Source organism: Myxocyprinus asiaticus, chromosome 33 (assembly GCF_019703515.2).
Source record: "Myxocyprinus asiaticus isolate MX2 ecotype Aquarium Trade chromosome 33, UBuf_Myxa_2, whole genome shotgun sequence".
Lineage (NCBI taxonomy): Eukaryota > Metazoa > Chordata > Actinopteri > Cypriniformes > Catostomidae > Myxocyprinus > Myxocyprinus asiaticus.
This window is the reverse complement of record NC_059376.1, coordinates 9,535,339-9,550,236: the sequence shown is the minus strand read 5'-3', so window position 1 is coordinate 9,550,236 and position 14,898 is coordinate 9,535,339. Positions and strand designations below refer to the sequence as shown.

The 14,898-nt window shown below is 36.4% G+C and overlaps 1 protein-coding gene across 1 annotated transcript in view; it reads right to left on the bottom strand.

Moving 5' to 3' along the window:
* The window catches only part of LOC127423956 (bone morphogenetic protein 1-like), a 110,266-nt gene that overhangs the window by 68,908 nt on the left and 26,460 nt on the right, over nt 1-14,898 (bottom strand). Inside the window, exons 2-4 of the mRNA XM_051668674.1 lie at nt 5,725-5,838; nt 3,600-3,743; nt 658-775 (exon numbers count right to left, since the gene is read on the bottom strand). Of these exons, the coding sequence (XP_051524634.1) occupies nt 658-775; nt 3,600-3,743; nt 5,725-5,838 (376 nt within the window). The remainder of the gene's footprint in view (nt 1-657; nt 776-3,599; nt 3,744-5,724; nt 5,839-14,898) is intronic.

Below are 14,898 nucleotides of genomic sequence, written 5' to 3'. Positions count from 1 at the left end.
TCTGCGGAAGAAAGTAAGTCATACACATCTGGGATGGCATGAGGGTGAGTACATGAGAGAATTTTCATTTTTGTGTGAACTATCCCTTTAAGGGGAAATGAACGTGCCAACATGGTATCCAGGGGTCTGAAAAGTTTCTTAACTGATGTGAGTGACAAGCTGAGCTCTGGACTTCTGACACACTACTGAAGCATCAACGGGGAGCCATTGTGTAAGTATAAAACACACACATGTTCAGGTGACAGTCCCGTGGTGTGCAGTGTGACAAAGTCGCCTGGTATTTCCTCAGTGAAGAATAGAGCGATCGTTAGGTCGAGACATGAGGGCCCACCCACATATACACACACAAAACTTTCTGTTGGCACACAAAGAAGATAATCAAGAACAGAAGAATAAATCGGACGAAGAGGATGGAAAACCACTTGAGCGATAAATCAGGACGAGATTGAATAGAAGAGAAAGAAAGAAAGAAAGAGAAGTGTAAGAAAAGAGAAAAGAACACGCTCCAGATGAGCGAGAGACGGAAGAGTCAAAGGTTCCCTTCTCCTGCTGTGCAAACTCTCTCACACACTGACACACACCAACTCATACACACCCCTGTGAACTTGCACATATCCTCTAGGAAGCCTGTTATGACACATACACACACACACTTACCCACACGGCCGGTAGGTGAAGACGATGTAGCTCTCCTCAGTTGTTCTCTCAATGAACGTCACACATGTGTGTTTCTCCCAGTGTCTCATAGCCTGTCTGAATATGGCTCTCTGGCTACCTGTAAACACACATACACAAATGCGAAAGTTTACTTTGCTTTGTATATAGGGGCATATCATAGATTTCTATTGTTTTTGTATGTAAAGCTAGGAAAATGACTACAGGGTTATTCCATGTCAAATCAACCAAATTTCAGAAACTTCCCCACTTTTTCTGAAGAATGATAACATAAATGATAATTAAAAGCCAAAATATGAAATGCCATGAGTAATCCATTATTTTTTAAAGCATAATAATTGTATTTTTACACAGAGATAGGTAGGTCTATTGCTAGAATCAGTTAACTGTAGCACAACCGTTGCATTATATGCCAACAAAGGAGGTCCAAAAATTGGAAAAGGCTCTTTTTTGTGATGTGTTTTCAATGTTGGAGTGCATATAACTCCAGATGTATTAAATATATTTTCCATTTCTTACAGACTCTGGTTTAGAAGAAACTTTCCTTTTGGTATCTTCATTTTTAAGGCCCTATATGGTTAAATCCCAGAGATATGTGGCTCTCAATGTGGCTCTATCTGCCATGTGTAGAAGATATCACTGATTATAAGGGGAGTGATTTGATTTTGACAAGAAGTGACGTTTGCATCTGGTGTAGACAGGGTGTAAACTCAAATAAAACTTTTTGCATTTTTAAATTTAAAAGAAAAGTACAAATATTCCAATTTGATTGGAAATGACCAGATTTTCTAATTAAGGACGTCCCCAAATGACTTGGTTTTCTCAGATTAATCTCACTTTTGTGGACAGTTTTGTCCCGAAACTATAGTCAATTAGGGCTGCGTCGATACAATCCAATCTCGATATAACCGCGATACTTTTTCTCATGATATTGTATCAATACTTTAGATCCTTTATATCGATATTCACATTAAACGATTTGTGTATTGTTATCATGTTCAGCATTTCAATAAAGAAGAAGCAGGTCATCTAAATAAGAGCAAACTCAAGAGCTGTTCCTCAGTGCAGTCAGAGACGCTTCAATGAAGAGAGAGAGACTGAAACTGACCCTGTTTCTCTAGCTGACACATTGGGCCTCTCTCACGCGTTTGGCACTATGGGGCCGGACAAAAATATCGATTTTCCGCTTAATCGCGATCTTCATTTGAACGATCCCGATGTCGATTCTTCAAATCCCATTGTTCTGATTTTGGACTTTCTGTTCTTTACAGACAATTATTGATCAAAAACAACAAAAGAAACTTTTAATTCTAATTACATATAGCATAGATGCTGCAAAGAATTCATTCAAGCTAAACACTTCTGTCAAAGTCCCTGCCACTGGTCTTAAAGAGACAGTACCATTTTAACACTTATTATACATTTCAATGTAAATCCTTGTAAAAAAGTACAAATTATATATATATATATATATATATATATATATATATATATATATATATATATATATATATTTAGTTAGATAGAAATTAGTTTTGTAGACAAAAATATAATTGTGCCACCATAATTTATTTCATTATAAAAACTACAATTTAATAAAAATAAAAAAAAAGTTTTGGAATGGATGACTTGGACCAAATAATAAAGAAAAGCAGCCAATAAGTGCCCAACATAGATGGGAACTGTTTAAAAAGCATCCCAGGGTGATACCTCAAGAAGTTGGTTGAGAAAATGTCAAGAGTACATGTCTGCAAATTCTAGGCAAAGGGTGACTACTTTGAAGATCCTTAAATATAACACAGTTTTGATTTATTTTGGATTTTGTTTAGTCACAACATAATTCCCATATTTCCATTTATGTTATTCCATAGTTTTAGTTCTAAAATGTGAAGAAAAAAAATTATAATAAAGAATAAGTTAATTTATACAGTATAAATTCTATATATTTTATATAAATATATAGTATATATAAAAATGATGAAAAACTAATCAAATAAAAAAAATAAAAAAGATTGTATCTATTATTTTTATCTATTTATATTGATATCCCTATATTGAAGGTCCCCTGTAAAAAATTAATAACAGCATTAGCTGACAGAATTTCTTTCATAATGTATGTCAGCAAAATGGAAATTATAACTGAAATATACTCAAATGAATTGGAATTGAAAGCTTGTGAATTGAACTGTGATATCGATGTACCGCAATATATCGAATCGCTGGCGATACCCAGCCTTAGGTAAGTATGCACTCAGAGTTTAAAGTTGAGGAAAAAGTGCATGGGGAATTTATGGAGATCAAATTAAAATAAACTAAAAGATCGAATTTCAGAACAACAGCAGGACTGCTGACATCTTGTCTAAACTGTGTGCAATGTGTCAAGTTTTCAGATTCAAGTAATGCGTGTTGATGCAGAGAGCCAATCAGAAAATAGTTGTCGTTTAATCTCAATACGTGACCAAAAGGCTTCTACTATCACAAAGTCTAAAATGGCTGAATGCTGAAAAGAATTTGGTGTTAACGATCAGTGTCGAAACACCATAGAGGGACTGGGTCACTGTGGCGGGCCATGACCTCAAGTTCTATAGGAGAATTTGTTTCAGGACTAACCTGAATGAAACTCAATGAAATACACAAATCTACACATAAATACACACATCTATATCCATTCCTGTCAACAAATACACTTTTAAAACATTCCAAAGAAAACCACTTAACAATAGATCTACACAATAAAACTCATGTCAGATTAAGATCAATAACAAACACATAAACACACTTCAGGTTAATAAACAAGTAAAACACATACAGTACATACAAATATCACTCATAGACATAATGAGATTACCCCCATGTAAAAGGGAAAGATAATCAGATGTGTGTGTGTGTGTGTGTGTGTGTGTGTGTGTGTATACATGACTTACCACTGAAGTTCCCGCTGATAACATAAGGAATGACCCCCTCAGGCCACACCCTCTCAGGTCTGGAGGTCGCTGCCCTCTTCTTGCGATGGGACCCCGGCTGACCCGATGCTGTATTGTTTGGATTCGTCTCATTGGACAGTGAACCTACCATTCCCAACATCAAATAAAAACTGATGTTTAATTATGAACTAGTCTGGATCACCACGATCACTTTTGATTCAGTCAGCATTTACTCACCCTGATGTTGTTCTAAACCCATAACTTTCTTTTGATATACAGATATTCATATATAACAAAAGCCAATATTCATTGTTGGCCATTGTTGGCCAATAACCAATATGATGATCAGTAAAAACAAACCTATACTGTTTTATCTTTACTTAAAAAAAAAAAAAAATAGACTTCACAATAAAGCTCCATTCTGGATGTTTACATGCTTCAAATGAAATCAGGAGTCAAAAACATTAATGTAAGTGTAAAATAGAAAAGATGGATAACCATTTAATACACTGTAATCTGGCATGGAAGTAGAGAATACAGTTAGAGTTGGAAAAAATAAGCCCTGATACAATCTGCTTCCAATATTAGCCTAAATATTGAAAACAAAACACCAGTACTATCGGTAATTGGCCAATACTGATATGGTCACTGATACATTGTGCACCCCTAATTCCTATATTTTAAATATATGTAAATGTATGCTCTTTGCAGGGGAGTTCTTGCCAAACCAACTTACTGAAGATCTCAAAAATGGACGATTACTTTAAGAGGGCAAATACGTGACTTTAAATTCTGCTCAGCAGTCATGTCTAACTCATATGTGTTTCAACATGTGCAACAATAGCATTTTTTTTCTATGGCATTTTGAATGCTTACCCATATTCAAACAATTTTTGCAGTGATTCTGCACAAAAGATTTGTCCAGCCTGATCTCATGATCATTACATGACGGTGGCAAGATTTTTGCAAAAACAATTACGTGCTTCATTACACATTTCGCTGCAGATTCCCAGTGGGTGAAATGGTGTCGGAATCAAACAAGGTTCTTAAGGTGAATATTAGATGGAAGTTTTAATGAGTAAAAAGTACCCCTCTAACCTAAAACTTTAACCTAAACCTAACCGTAAGTGTCCTATAAGCAAATGAGAGGTGAACCAAACAGACATCCTTACCCTTAACCAACGCCTATACCTAAACTATAGTGTCATAAAAGCAAATGCGACATGAAAAGCACATTTTCTGAAGAACAACGTTTGCGTTGCTTCTACGACACTTTTGTCTCACGAGTCAACTTGCGTGCTTGTTTTGGGTTCGAACCAGGGTCGTCCGAGTCCAACACTCTTTCAGGTGAGCTACCGTGGAAGCTAATCACATTGAAATAAGTGTGGAAATGTAGGAGAGTCTGTAATACAAGTGTTAACATGTTGTTTTTCAAATGATGCGTTAGAGTATGTGTTTCAATATCAAAACATAGCAGTGCGATTAATAGAGCGAAAAATACGTTTTTATAAAGTCATAATCAGCGGTTGTAGTCGTGACTTGTATGAAAATGAATGAAACGCACAGTTGTTGTAGCGCCTCTAGTGTTCCTTTCACCAGTAAACTGCGACGAAATGTAGAACGCAGCACGTAAGAGTCAGTTTGCAAAAATGTAGTTACAGTAATGTTCATTTTGTAAGACTTGATTGCAAACGATTTGTCTTATCCTTTTAAACTCCTACTTCATTGCATTTCCCAATCACCTCTTGTTTTTGCAATCACTGCAAACTAATTTGTTCTTCTTTCATTCTTTCCTTATCTATCTCTCTCTCAGTCCTTTTCTGGGGAGAAAACATGATAAAGACTTCCCTCATAATGACCTTTCAGTTAAGTCATTTTGTCAGCTCCACCTTGCATTTGTTTTTTTTTTTTTAAATTTTGGTGAATGTGGGAAAAACAGTTTTTTTTTTGTTTTTTTTTTTTACAGTTTTTTATTTTATTTTATTTTTTTGGTTTAATAACTTACAACTCTTTGTAACTATAAGTACCAATTAAGTCTGACACAAAGTTTATCTAAACTAGTCCAACATGTGCAAGCAGTCACACACAATCACACTCATACATACACAGAGACAGAGAGACTTACCCGTATCGTTGTGATTAACAATTGTGACTGTTCTCTGGGCTACATTCACAATGCGGTCCACTATAAACATGCGCATATCTTCCTCATCGAGTGCAATGTCTCCAAGATAGGCAACTGAAACAAACACAAAATAGGCACTTTTTAATTTCAGGATAATCTCATTATTCAAGTACATTGATTATATAGCACATAAAAAAATAAATAATAATAAATAAAAAAAAAAGATAAACAAAACAAACAAAATGCAAAGTAAAACAAAAAACAAAGCAAAACAAAACAAACAAAATGCAAAGTAAAACAAAAAACAAAGCAAAACAAAACACAAAGTAAAACAAAAAACAAAGCAAAGCAAAATGTGAAGTAAAACAAAAAACAAAGCAAAACACAAAGTAAAACAAAAAGCAAAGCAAAATGTGAAATAAAACAAAAAACAAAGCAATGCAAAGTGAAGAAAAGCAAAGCAAAAAAAAAAACAAAAAAACAATGACAGCTTTCAAACAGGTTTCCAGAACACTCTCCTATCTTTAGTCAATAAAACTGAAAGTCCCGCCCCAAACTCATACCATTAGTTGCATCAATGTTGCTATATCAGGCTGGTCGGGATGCTCAAACAAACATCAAACAGCATCACAGAGCCACAACTTTTCAAGAAAAACAACCTTCACCTTTAAACACTCTTTAATGGTGCATTTGTTAAGGTTTGTAACGGACAGTGTGAAATACCCTCTCATGAAAATTTTCCTCTCTTTCATTTCACAGGATTTTCAAACGGTTATTCAAAAACAACCCCCTACAAGCTTGCAGGGTCCAGCTCGCTGATAGGCAGCTCATCCATTTTTAATGATCATCTATGATGCCATTTATAGCTGGGGTCATCACTCGTGCCATGATGAATAAATCATCCAGAATAGAGGGACGCTGATTAGCTGAAGGAAGTTAAGCATGCTATGACGATAACTACACCACTTCTGACGATCTACACAGCAGGATAGTGGTGACCCAGAAGGAAATGGATGCAATTCGTAGAGTTTAATTAACTCGTCAGGGAATAATTGCACCTCTAGGAGCTTGGTGACTTTGATTGGGAGTGTGATAATCCACAGAATTCAAGGGCAGCTAATTATCACGAGTATGAGATGACAGTAAATTAACTATGATTGTATGGAACAGATGGGGCCATATTCTACACATTTGTAGCGTTTTGTGTTTTCTACTAATAATGTTAGTCAAGGTTTTACACCAAAGACAGTCATCATTTAGTTTAACATGTTCAGTCCTCTCTCTGACCCTTGGGAAACTGGAGAGGGAGTTTTGTGTTGTGAACGTTGCTGTATTGGAATTTGGCAGTTTTGTCACAAGATTTTGTTTCCATCAGGCTTCCCCCTTAATTGCAATGATGCTTTCTGCCAAAATGCCATAGTAACTGCAGTTATGTAGGCCTACTATTGTAGCTATTCCATATAAAACCAATTTCACCATCAATTTTTAAAAAAAGGTATTCAGAATCTTCATTCCTTTTCTATGACAGTTAACAGTCTACAAGGAGATACAGAAAAAACAAAGCATCATATTAAGTGATATTTAATTATAGTTCCAACTGGATTGTATTGATTTTTAAATTCAGAGTACAGTTCTTCAAAAGAACACCATAGTCCATGTGGAACAAAATGCTGTCTAAACGTGTAGGTCCTTTTTTGTTGGCGTTTGTTTCACAGCGCGCAAACTGTATTTTAGTAGTAAACACTTTCAGTAATGGATATCCAAATACTTCTGTTTACTTGTGCTTAGTCAGCAAACACCTGGAATGTAGCACTCATTCTTTTCTTAATGTGGGTTGAAAAGAAGAAATTACCAAACAGAGAGACTTTACGAGGCTTGTAACACAGGTTATTTGCTTCTTTATGAAACGTTCTGTGGCAATGACAGTGTGTGTGTTTAGTGTGAGAGTGAGGCCTGAGGCTAGGGTTTTATAAAAGCCTATGAAAATGAACACGTTTACTGTCTGTGCCTGGACGCAGCGAGTAAGAGGTGGGGCAAATAAAGCATTTGTGTGTGTGTGTGTGTGTGTGTGTGAGAGAGAGAGAGAGAGAGAGAGATCAAATGGAGCCACAGCCACCTCATAACCCTGCCTGAGGCAGCAGGGCAGTGGGGCAGAGACCTGTCGCTTCCTGTACAGGACAATGAAGCCAATTATTCTTTCTCTAAGCAGTCTGCTGCCTCTGTGTTGCGTCTAAGTATTTTGATACTTAGATTGGCATTGCTGTGGCACACATAATCACAAATATTCCAGTGCAGGGGAGGTGACTTTGAAACTGTAACAGGCTACAAGCTACTCATAACAGTGTTCTAACCAGATGCTATGCAACAAGTTTCCAGCAAAAAAAGTAATTAGTCTGTCCATACCAGTGTTGGGTGTAATCTGATTACAAAGTAATGATTACTGTAATCTAATTATTTGTAATTTGTAAAATTACATTTTAAATACTTGTAATTAAATTACAGTTACTGACTTTCAATAGAGTCAATTACTTTTAAGTACATTCCTTGGGTTACACTTATTTCTAAAACAATTCTATTTATTTAGAATACGTTTAAAACATTTCTTATTTTAATTTGTACGTTCATTTGAATTGCCGTGACAGCACTAACAAGATTCACTAAAGTCATTGTAAGGGAGAAAGATGCGGTTTTGCTGTAAGTGAATGGCTTGCATGCAACATTGAACAAGGAGGAAATATACTGTAGACTGTATATAGCTCAAATTTGTTGACAGGAAAAAAATTTACTGTGAAAAGAAAGTAACTTAAAAGTAAAGTAATTAGTAAAGTGATTACCTTTTCAATTAATAATCAATAAAGTAATCATATTACAATTTTAGAGAAGTAATTAGTCATTTGCAGTGGATACATTTTTTTTTAGTTTACAGGTTACCCAACACACGTTCAAAGTGAAAATGTTGTCTGTTATATGTTTCTGCCAATCAGAACATATTTCAAGCTTGACATTTAACGCTGTGGAGCGGGATTTTACTCCAGTGAAATTCACTGTTGGCAAGTATTTCATTATATCATCGAAAATGTTTCTCCAGATTATTTTTGTAGAGCTCTTAAAAGCTTGAAATTGACTTTCTGCTGCCACTACTCATGTTTCCATCCAAGTTACAAATTTAATTTATGCCAAAAAAAAAAAAAAAAATCACAAAAACAATTTGCGAATACAGCAGCATTTCCATCCCTTGTGTTTAAGAGAACAAAATTGTCGTTTCTGGGGAAATTGGCACAAAATAGAAATGAATATGGAGGTTTAGGTTAACGGACGTTTTTTTTATTCGCAATTTTTGAGATTTTATCCGTATCTTGTTTTTGTTTCCATACAACACTTTTTATGCGATATTCCAAAATTTGCATAAAAACATGTGGATGGAAACCCAGCTATTGCCAATAAACCAGACGCATGACAAATGTTTCCAGAACTGAGCGAGCATGAGCAAAGATGGCACCATCAAGGTTGCGTACTTCCAGGGGTCATGCGCCAGCTGAGCAACTGCCATTGAGATTGAGAGATTGGAATGCAAATGCATAGCTTTCTCCAGATATTCTAGATCTCCTTGGTAGAAACCAAGAGACCAACAAAATGTCCTGTTGCAGTAATGTGGGAAATGTTATTTGAAACCGTTCATTGAAGTGAACCATCCAAACAAACCAATTTGCTAAAATGAATCAGACTTCCCAAACGCTACAGTAGTTGAGAGAGATGATAACGATTGATAACTTGAGATACACACTTTTTTTTGTAAATTATGTGACTGTGGTAACATTTTTGCAAAATGATTTTACGTGGTTCATGACATGTATCACCGCAGTTTCAAGGTGAAGTTTCCACTGTATGACGCTAAAAGAGAGTAAATGTTAAATGTTCTCCCAAACAACTGACGATTTTTACTCTAACTGATAGTGGCATAACAAACAAATGTGAGAAGAATAACAGATGAGGTTTTGAAAGTAAATGCTCTATCGAGTTTTAAAGCAACAAAACCAATCTCTCTATTGTGAAACTTAAACTGAGAGTGTCAAAAAGGAATTGTGAGATGAAAAACCAATCACGTCATTTTGTGGTGCTTCTATGACACTTTCAGCTCACATGTTGACTTGCGTTCTCTTCAGGACTCGTACTGCTGTGTTTTTCACCGTAAGTGCAATGCTCTTTCAGTTGAGCAATCGATCCAATTCGAATAAGCTTGTAAATGTAGTTGGTTACATAATGCAAGCGTTAAAATGTATCACCCTCCAAGTCATGCACTATAGTTAAAGTGTCTATTCATAAAATAGCATTGTGTGAGGAATAGGGCGAAAAGTGTTTATGAACTGATTTCGTTTGAAAGTCATAAAAGTAATTGATGTTGCAGCGCCTCTAGTGTTCATTTCACCAGTAAACTGCTGCGATATGCGTATCAAACCATGTAAAAACCATTCCGCAAAATTGTAGGCATAGTAATGTGATTGAGACCTGATTGAAACAGCAAAATAGAATTTTGTCACAAATCTCATTTCTATCTCTCCCAAAGAAGATCACAGCTAAATATCTGGGCAGCTCTCTAGGTCTGCAGATAAAATTCACTGAACTCCCGTCTAAAAACAGACTGAACTAAAAACAGCTGACAGAGCTGAAATGATAGGGTTTTACTTCTCAAAGCACGTCCACACAGACAACCACAGGCCATGAGAGGCAGAGAGAATACATCCTGACAAGAAACTCCAAAGAAAATAGGCTGAAGTAAAAAAGAGTTTGATCACATTGTAAATTGTGTTGCATTAAATGGACTGGACTGTTTTAAATAGAAAAGTTGTGATGCATGATTAGGGTCTAACCAAAACAAAAACAAAAGTTACCAAAAGTAGTATTGTTTATCTTTAAAAAAAGAAAAGGTGCTTCCTCAAAAATACTAAAAGAACCATCAATGGAATTGATAAGGAAATAGAATAGTTAAATTCCTTATAAATCCCATACTTGAATGGATTAGCTAGATGAACTTGTGAAAGAAAAGATGGGATTGGGAAAGAAAGACATCACAACAATGAGATTCCAATAATGATTGGCTTGTATTTCTCTTGATGACAGAGATATCCCTTAGTTTATGGTGCAGATCATTTTTAGTAAATGACTTTATATGAGGTTGCAGACTAAAACTGACCAAAACAAAAGCGTAAATTCTCCCCGACAAGTCCAGACAAGCTCTAAACCAGAAGACCAGAAGATCATCTTACACTAACATCCCTCCCAAACGCACATAGATGAAAGAGCGTGGATGAAATTGAAGGAAATGACAGCGACTGTGATTATCCCATATAGCGTGGCATTAATAAATCAGACTGAAAACAGAGAGTGAGATCTCCAGAAGATGTTCTCATAAGAGCCAGATACCAGATGTCAGTGACTATATGGAGAAAATCCAGCGAGAGTGGACTCGCAAGGACACTCTCTAAAATATGACGAAATAAATGCCTCATGCAGTAATCATAAACCACTGTGATTGGTCCATCCTGAGCAACGCTGAGAAAAGTCCCATGTCGGAACACCTATGTGCTGCTTTTACAGCGGCTTGAAGAATAATTCACACTTGATTAATGACACTGAGAAACTTTAATAGCCATTTAGTAGAAAATACCCAGTGGAAAGTTACACTGCCTTCAAGTCATGTCGAAATGATTGTATTTATGAGATGAGTGAAACTGAATGCCATCATGATGTCCTTACTACTAGCAGTATACTATTGGTAGTTTCAGAGTTGGAGGCATCAATTAAAGAATTATGTGGTAAGCTAACTGCTACTGATTATATAAAGTTGTGAATGTTGACTGTAATTTGTACACATTTTGTGTACTACAATGGTAATAGAGATATTCTGGTAGATATGCCTCGGGTCCCTACTTCGATGTAAATTTATGAGATTTTTTTTTCCACCCATTTTTATTGTCTGCCAGGCCAAACTCGTAATCGCCTGGAAAGTTGTAGTATTTATGGTACCATTCATGTCCATTGCACAAAAAGTGTGGGACAATTTAGTGAGCATTTGAAATAGTGATTATTTTAATGTTCAAAAATTGGCCCCCGTTCACTTCCACTGTAAGTGCCTCACAGTACCCCAGATATTTGCTTTTTTTAAAGAAAAGGAGAGGCAAGTCAAAATTAATTTTTGCGGTAATCAACATGCCACAAATGCTGTCGATTGAGCTTAACTTGTATTGAACCATGAATATTCCTTTAAGGAACTCAAAACATTTGTACGAGAAAAAGCCCCCTTCAATGCTCTGACTGAAAACCCAAACAAACAGTTGCTAGGCCACAACCCTGTTTGATCTCACAAACCTGGACTCCAAAAGGCACCAATAGTGCCAATGCCAGGGCCAGCACCAGGGTTGCAGTCTCAAGGGAAAATGCCAGCGATACATGGCACAAACAGACAGAGACAAACGGGTTCTCCTCCAGTCTGCTAGAAACTCTGAATTCCACCCTCCCGAGAGAGGGGTGCAATCCTTCATATCTCTACTAGCCCCTTAATCTAGCGTGTAATTGTGCTTCATCAGAAGCCAAGACCAGTGAGAACAAGTGAACAAACATGCGGCCGACCTGCCTTGCTTGACTTCTTCATCCAGTTGTTGTGGCGACACATTATATCCTTGTGTTCCAGAGGGATTCCCCTTTTAATCCGCTCTGTCTCCCTAGCTTAAATTCCCCACCAGGGAAATCACAATCCTGATGCTTTCTATAAACCGGAATGAAAAAGAGCTTATAGGCACGCAAGGCCACAGATAGTGATCAAACAATGCCTAAAAGCCTTCACATTACAAATCTGGAATACAATGGCTCTGATCTGGTGAACTTTGAGTGAATGTACAAAAAGATCCAACATAGGAATGGGCAAAACTACATATTTTTCAAAATCGACAAGACTGTGGGTTACATGAACAACTAGTCGACTAATCGGTCTTGCAGAAGCCCAGTACGATTTGTTTGGTGTCGGGTTTAGCTGATCCTGATTGGACGTGTTTCGTAGGGGGCATTTACTATTCAAAAACAGCTAAACGTAGTGCAACGGAATGGAACAGAATGCAGTGGTCTTAAAGGAACATTCCGGGCTCTATACAAGTTAAGCTTAATTGACAGTACTTGTAGCGTAATAATGATTGCCACAAAAATTTATTCTGACTTGCCCCTCCTTTTCTTTAAAAAAGGCAAAAATCTAGATTCCAGTGAGGCACTTACAATGGAAGTGAATGGGGGCCAATTTTTTAACGTTTAAATACACAATTTTTCAAAAGTCTAGCCACAAGACAACAACAATATGCATGTACACATGATTTTAGTGTGATAAAATCATTTATTAACCTTTACTGTGTAAAGTTATAGCCAATTTTACAAATGTGTTGCCATGACGAAGTAATGTCAACAAACCCTAAAACCCCAAAATGACTGCAAATGTTACAATTTAAACAACTTAAAAAAAAAAAGAAGAAGAATTAATGCGAGTGCTTTTATAAAATTATAAGCTTCACATTTATGCTTTGTAAGTGCCTCAATATAACCTTGATTTTTGCTTTTTTTAAAGAAAAGGAGGGACGAGTCAAAATAAATGTTTGCATAATCAACATTATGCCACAAATGCTGTCAATTGAGCTTAACTTATACTGAGCCGGGAATATTCCTTTAAGACACATTTTTAAAAGTTGAAATATTTTTAATTTGGAAGGTGTCTTAAAAACCCAGCGCTCATGGCAGGATGTGTCTGTCTGAATGGATATGGCTGTAGGTGGTTTAAATAGACTTAATTTAAAGACATAAGCAGCTAAAAAAATATCAAAATTAAAAATATATGTGCTAGAGAAAATCTAGTCGAACTAACCAATCTCTCAAAATGACTAGTTTTTCTAACTAATCGGCAGTGGTGGCTCATCAGAGGAGGCAAGGGAGGCTGAGCCTCCTTAAAAATTTATTCAAAATGAATGTAACAACAAAAGTGTCAAAACATCAGTTGTTTTAATCTATTAACCTACTAACGTGCTTAAGTCAGATGCCTTAAATTATTTATTTTTTTTTCCATGCACGGATACCCAGGTGAGTTTTGGTCACTGTCAAACGTCATCTGCTTCCATCAAAAATGTGTCCAAAAAGTGGTCAAACGGAGGCAAAATAAAATTGGCAGATGCTATTACACCCCAGTGCATATAGTGTCAGATACTATTTGCACCCATATTTAAATACTAACATACAGTATGGGCATCACTGCAGTGTGTTTACTGTGTTTATTTAGAGTCCCACAGATAAAATACATTAACCTCTACCCCTAAACCTAACCTTAATCTAACCCTGGAAAAAATACCTTGGTTTTACTACAGTAACCATAGTTTCACACGGGAACGAGTGCGATCGACAGACCCCGCCTCCGGATCAAACCCTTTTCTGTACTCCTCGACCTTCACTGTGACCAAATCACGGTGATGAAATCAACATTTACATTCATTTTTATCTTTTATTTTAAGTAATATTAAAGGAAATCTTAAGAGTGGAAACAGGAATTCGAAAGGGGAAAAGAGTAAGACAGAAAGCAGATTCGAACCACGGTGCTAGGACAACACTACGCACCGTCTTTACACCGCATGCCACTACAGTGACATCTATTGGTTAGTTTGCACCACTGGTTAGTGGTATATTTCTGTGGTTCCACCAGACTATTAGGGTGCAAATAGCTGCCCTATGTGGCAGATGCTATTTACACCAGGGAGCAAATAGACACTCCGAATAAAATTTGCCTCCTTCCACATTCATAACCAATAATTTTTAGAGGTATCTATTCAATCAGCTTTCAGTATCAGGTTGCGTCATCAAACTTGCTTGTGGTTAAAAAGACAGGTGAAGAGAAACTTTCCAAATTTGGCAAAATATGGATGATTAAATGTTATTAGAGGATCTAAAACATGCAAAAGACAGAACAACAGGATCATATATAAATTCAACTCAATGAAGCAGTGGAGGATTGAGTTCCTCTACACATACTGTATTAGGTAAGTATTGTAGATGTTACTGTACATGGAATGGGGCCTTCCATTTATTTATAAACGTTTGCATTAGTCGTAGGCTGTAGATGACACCGTTCTTTTACTGCATTGACAAGTGTAG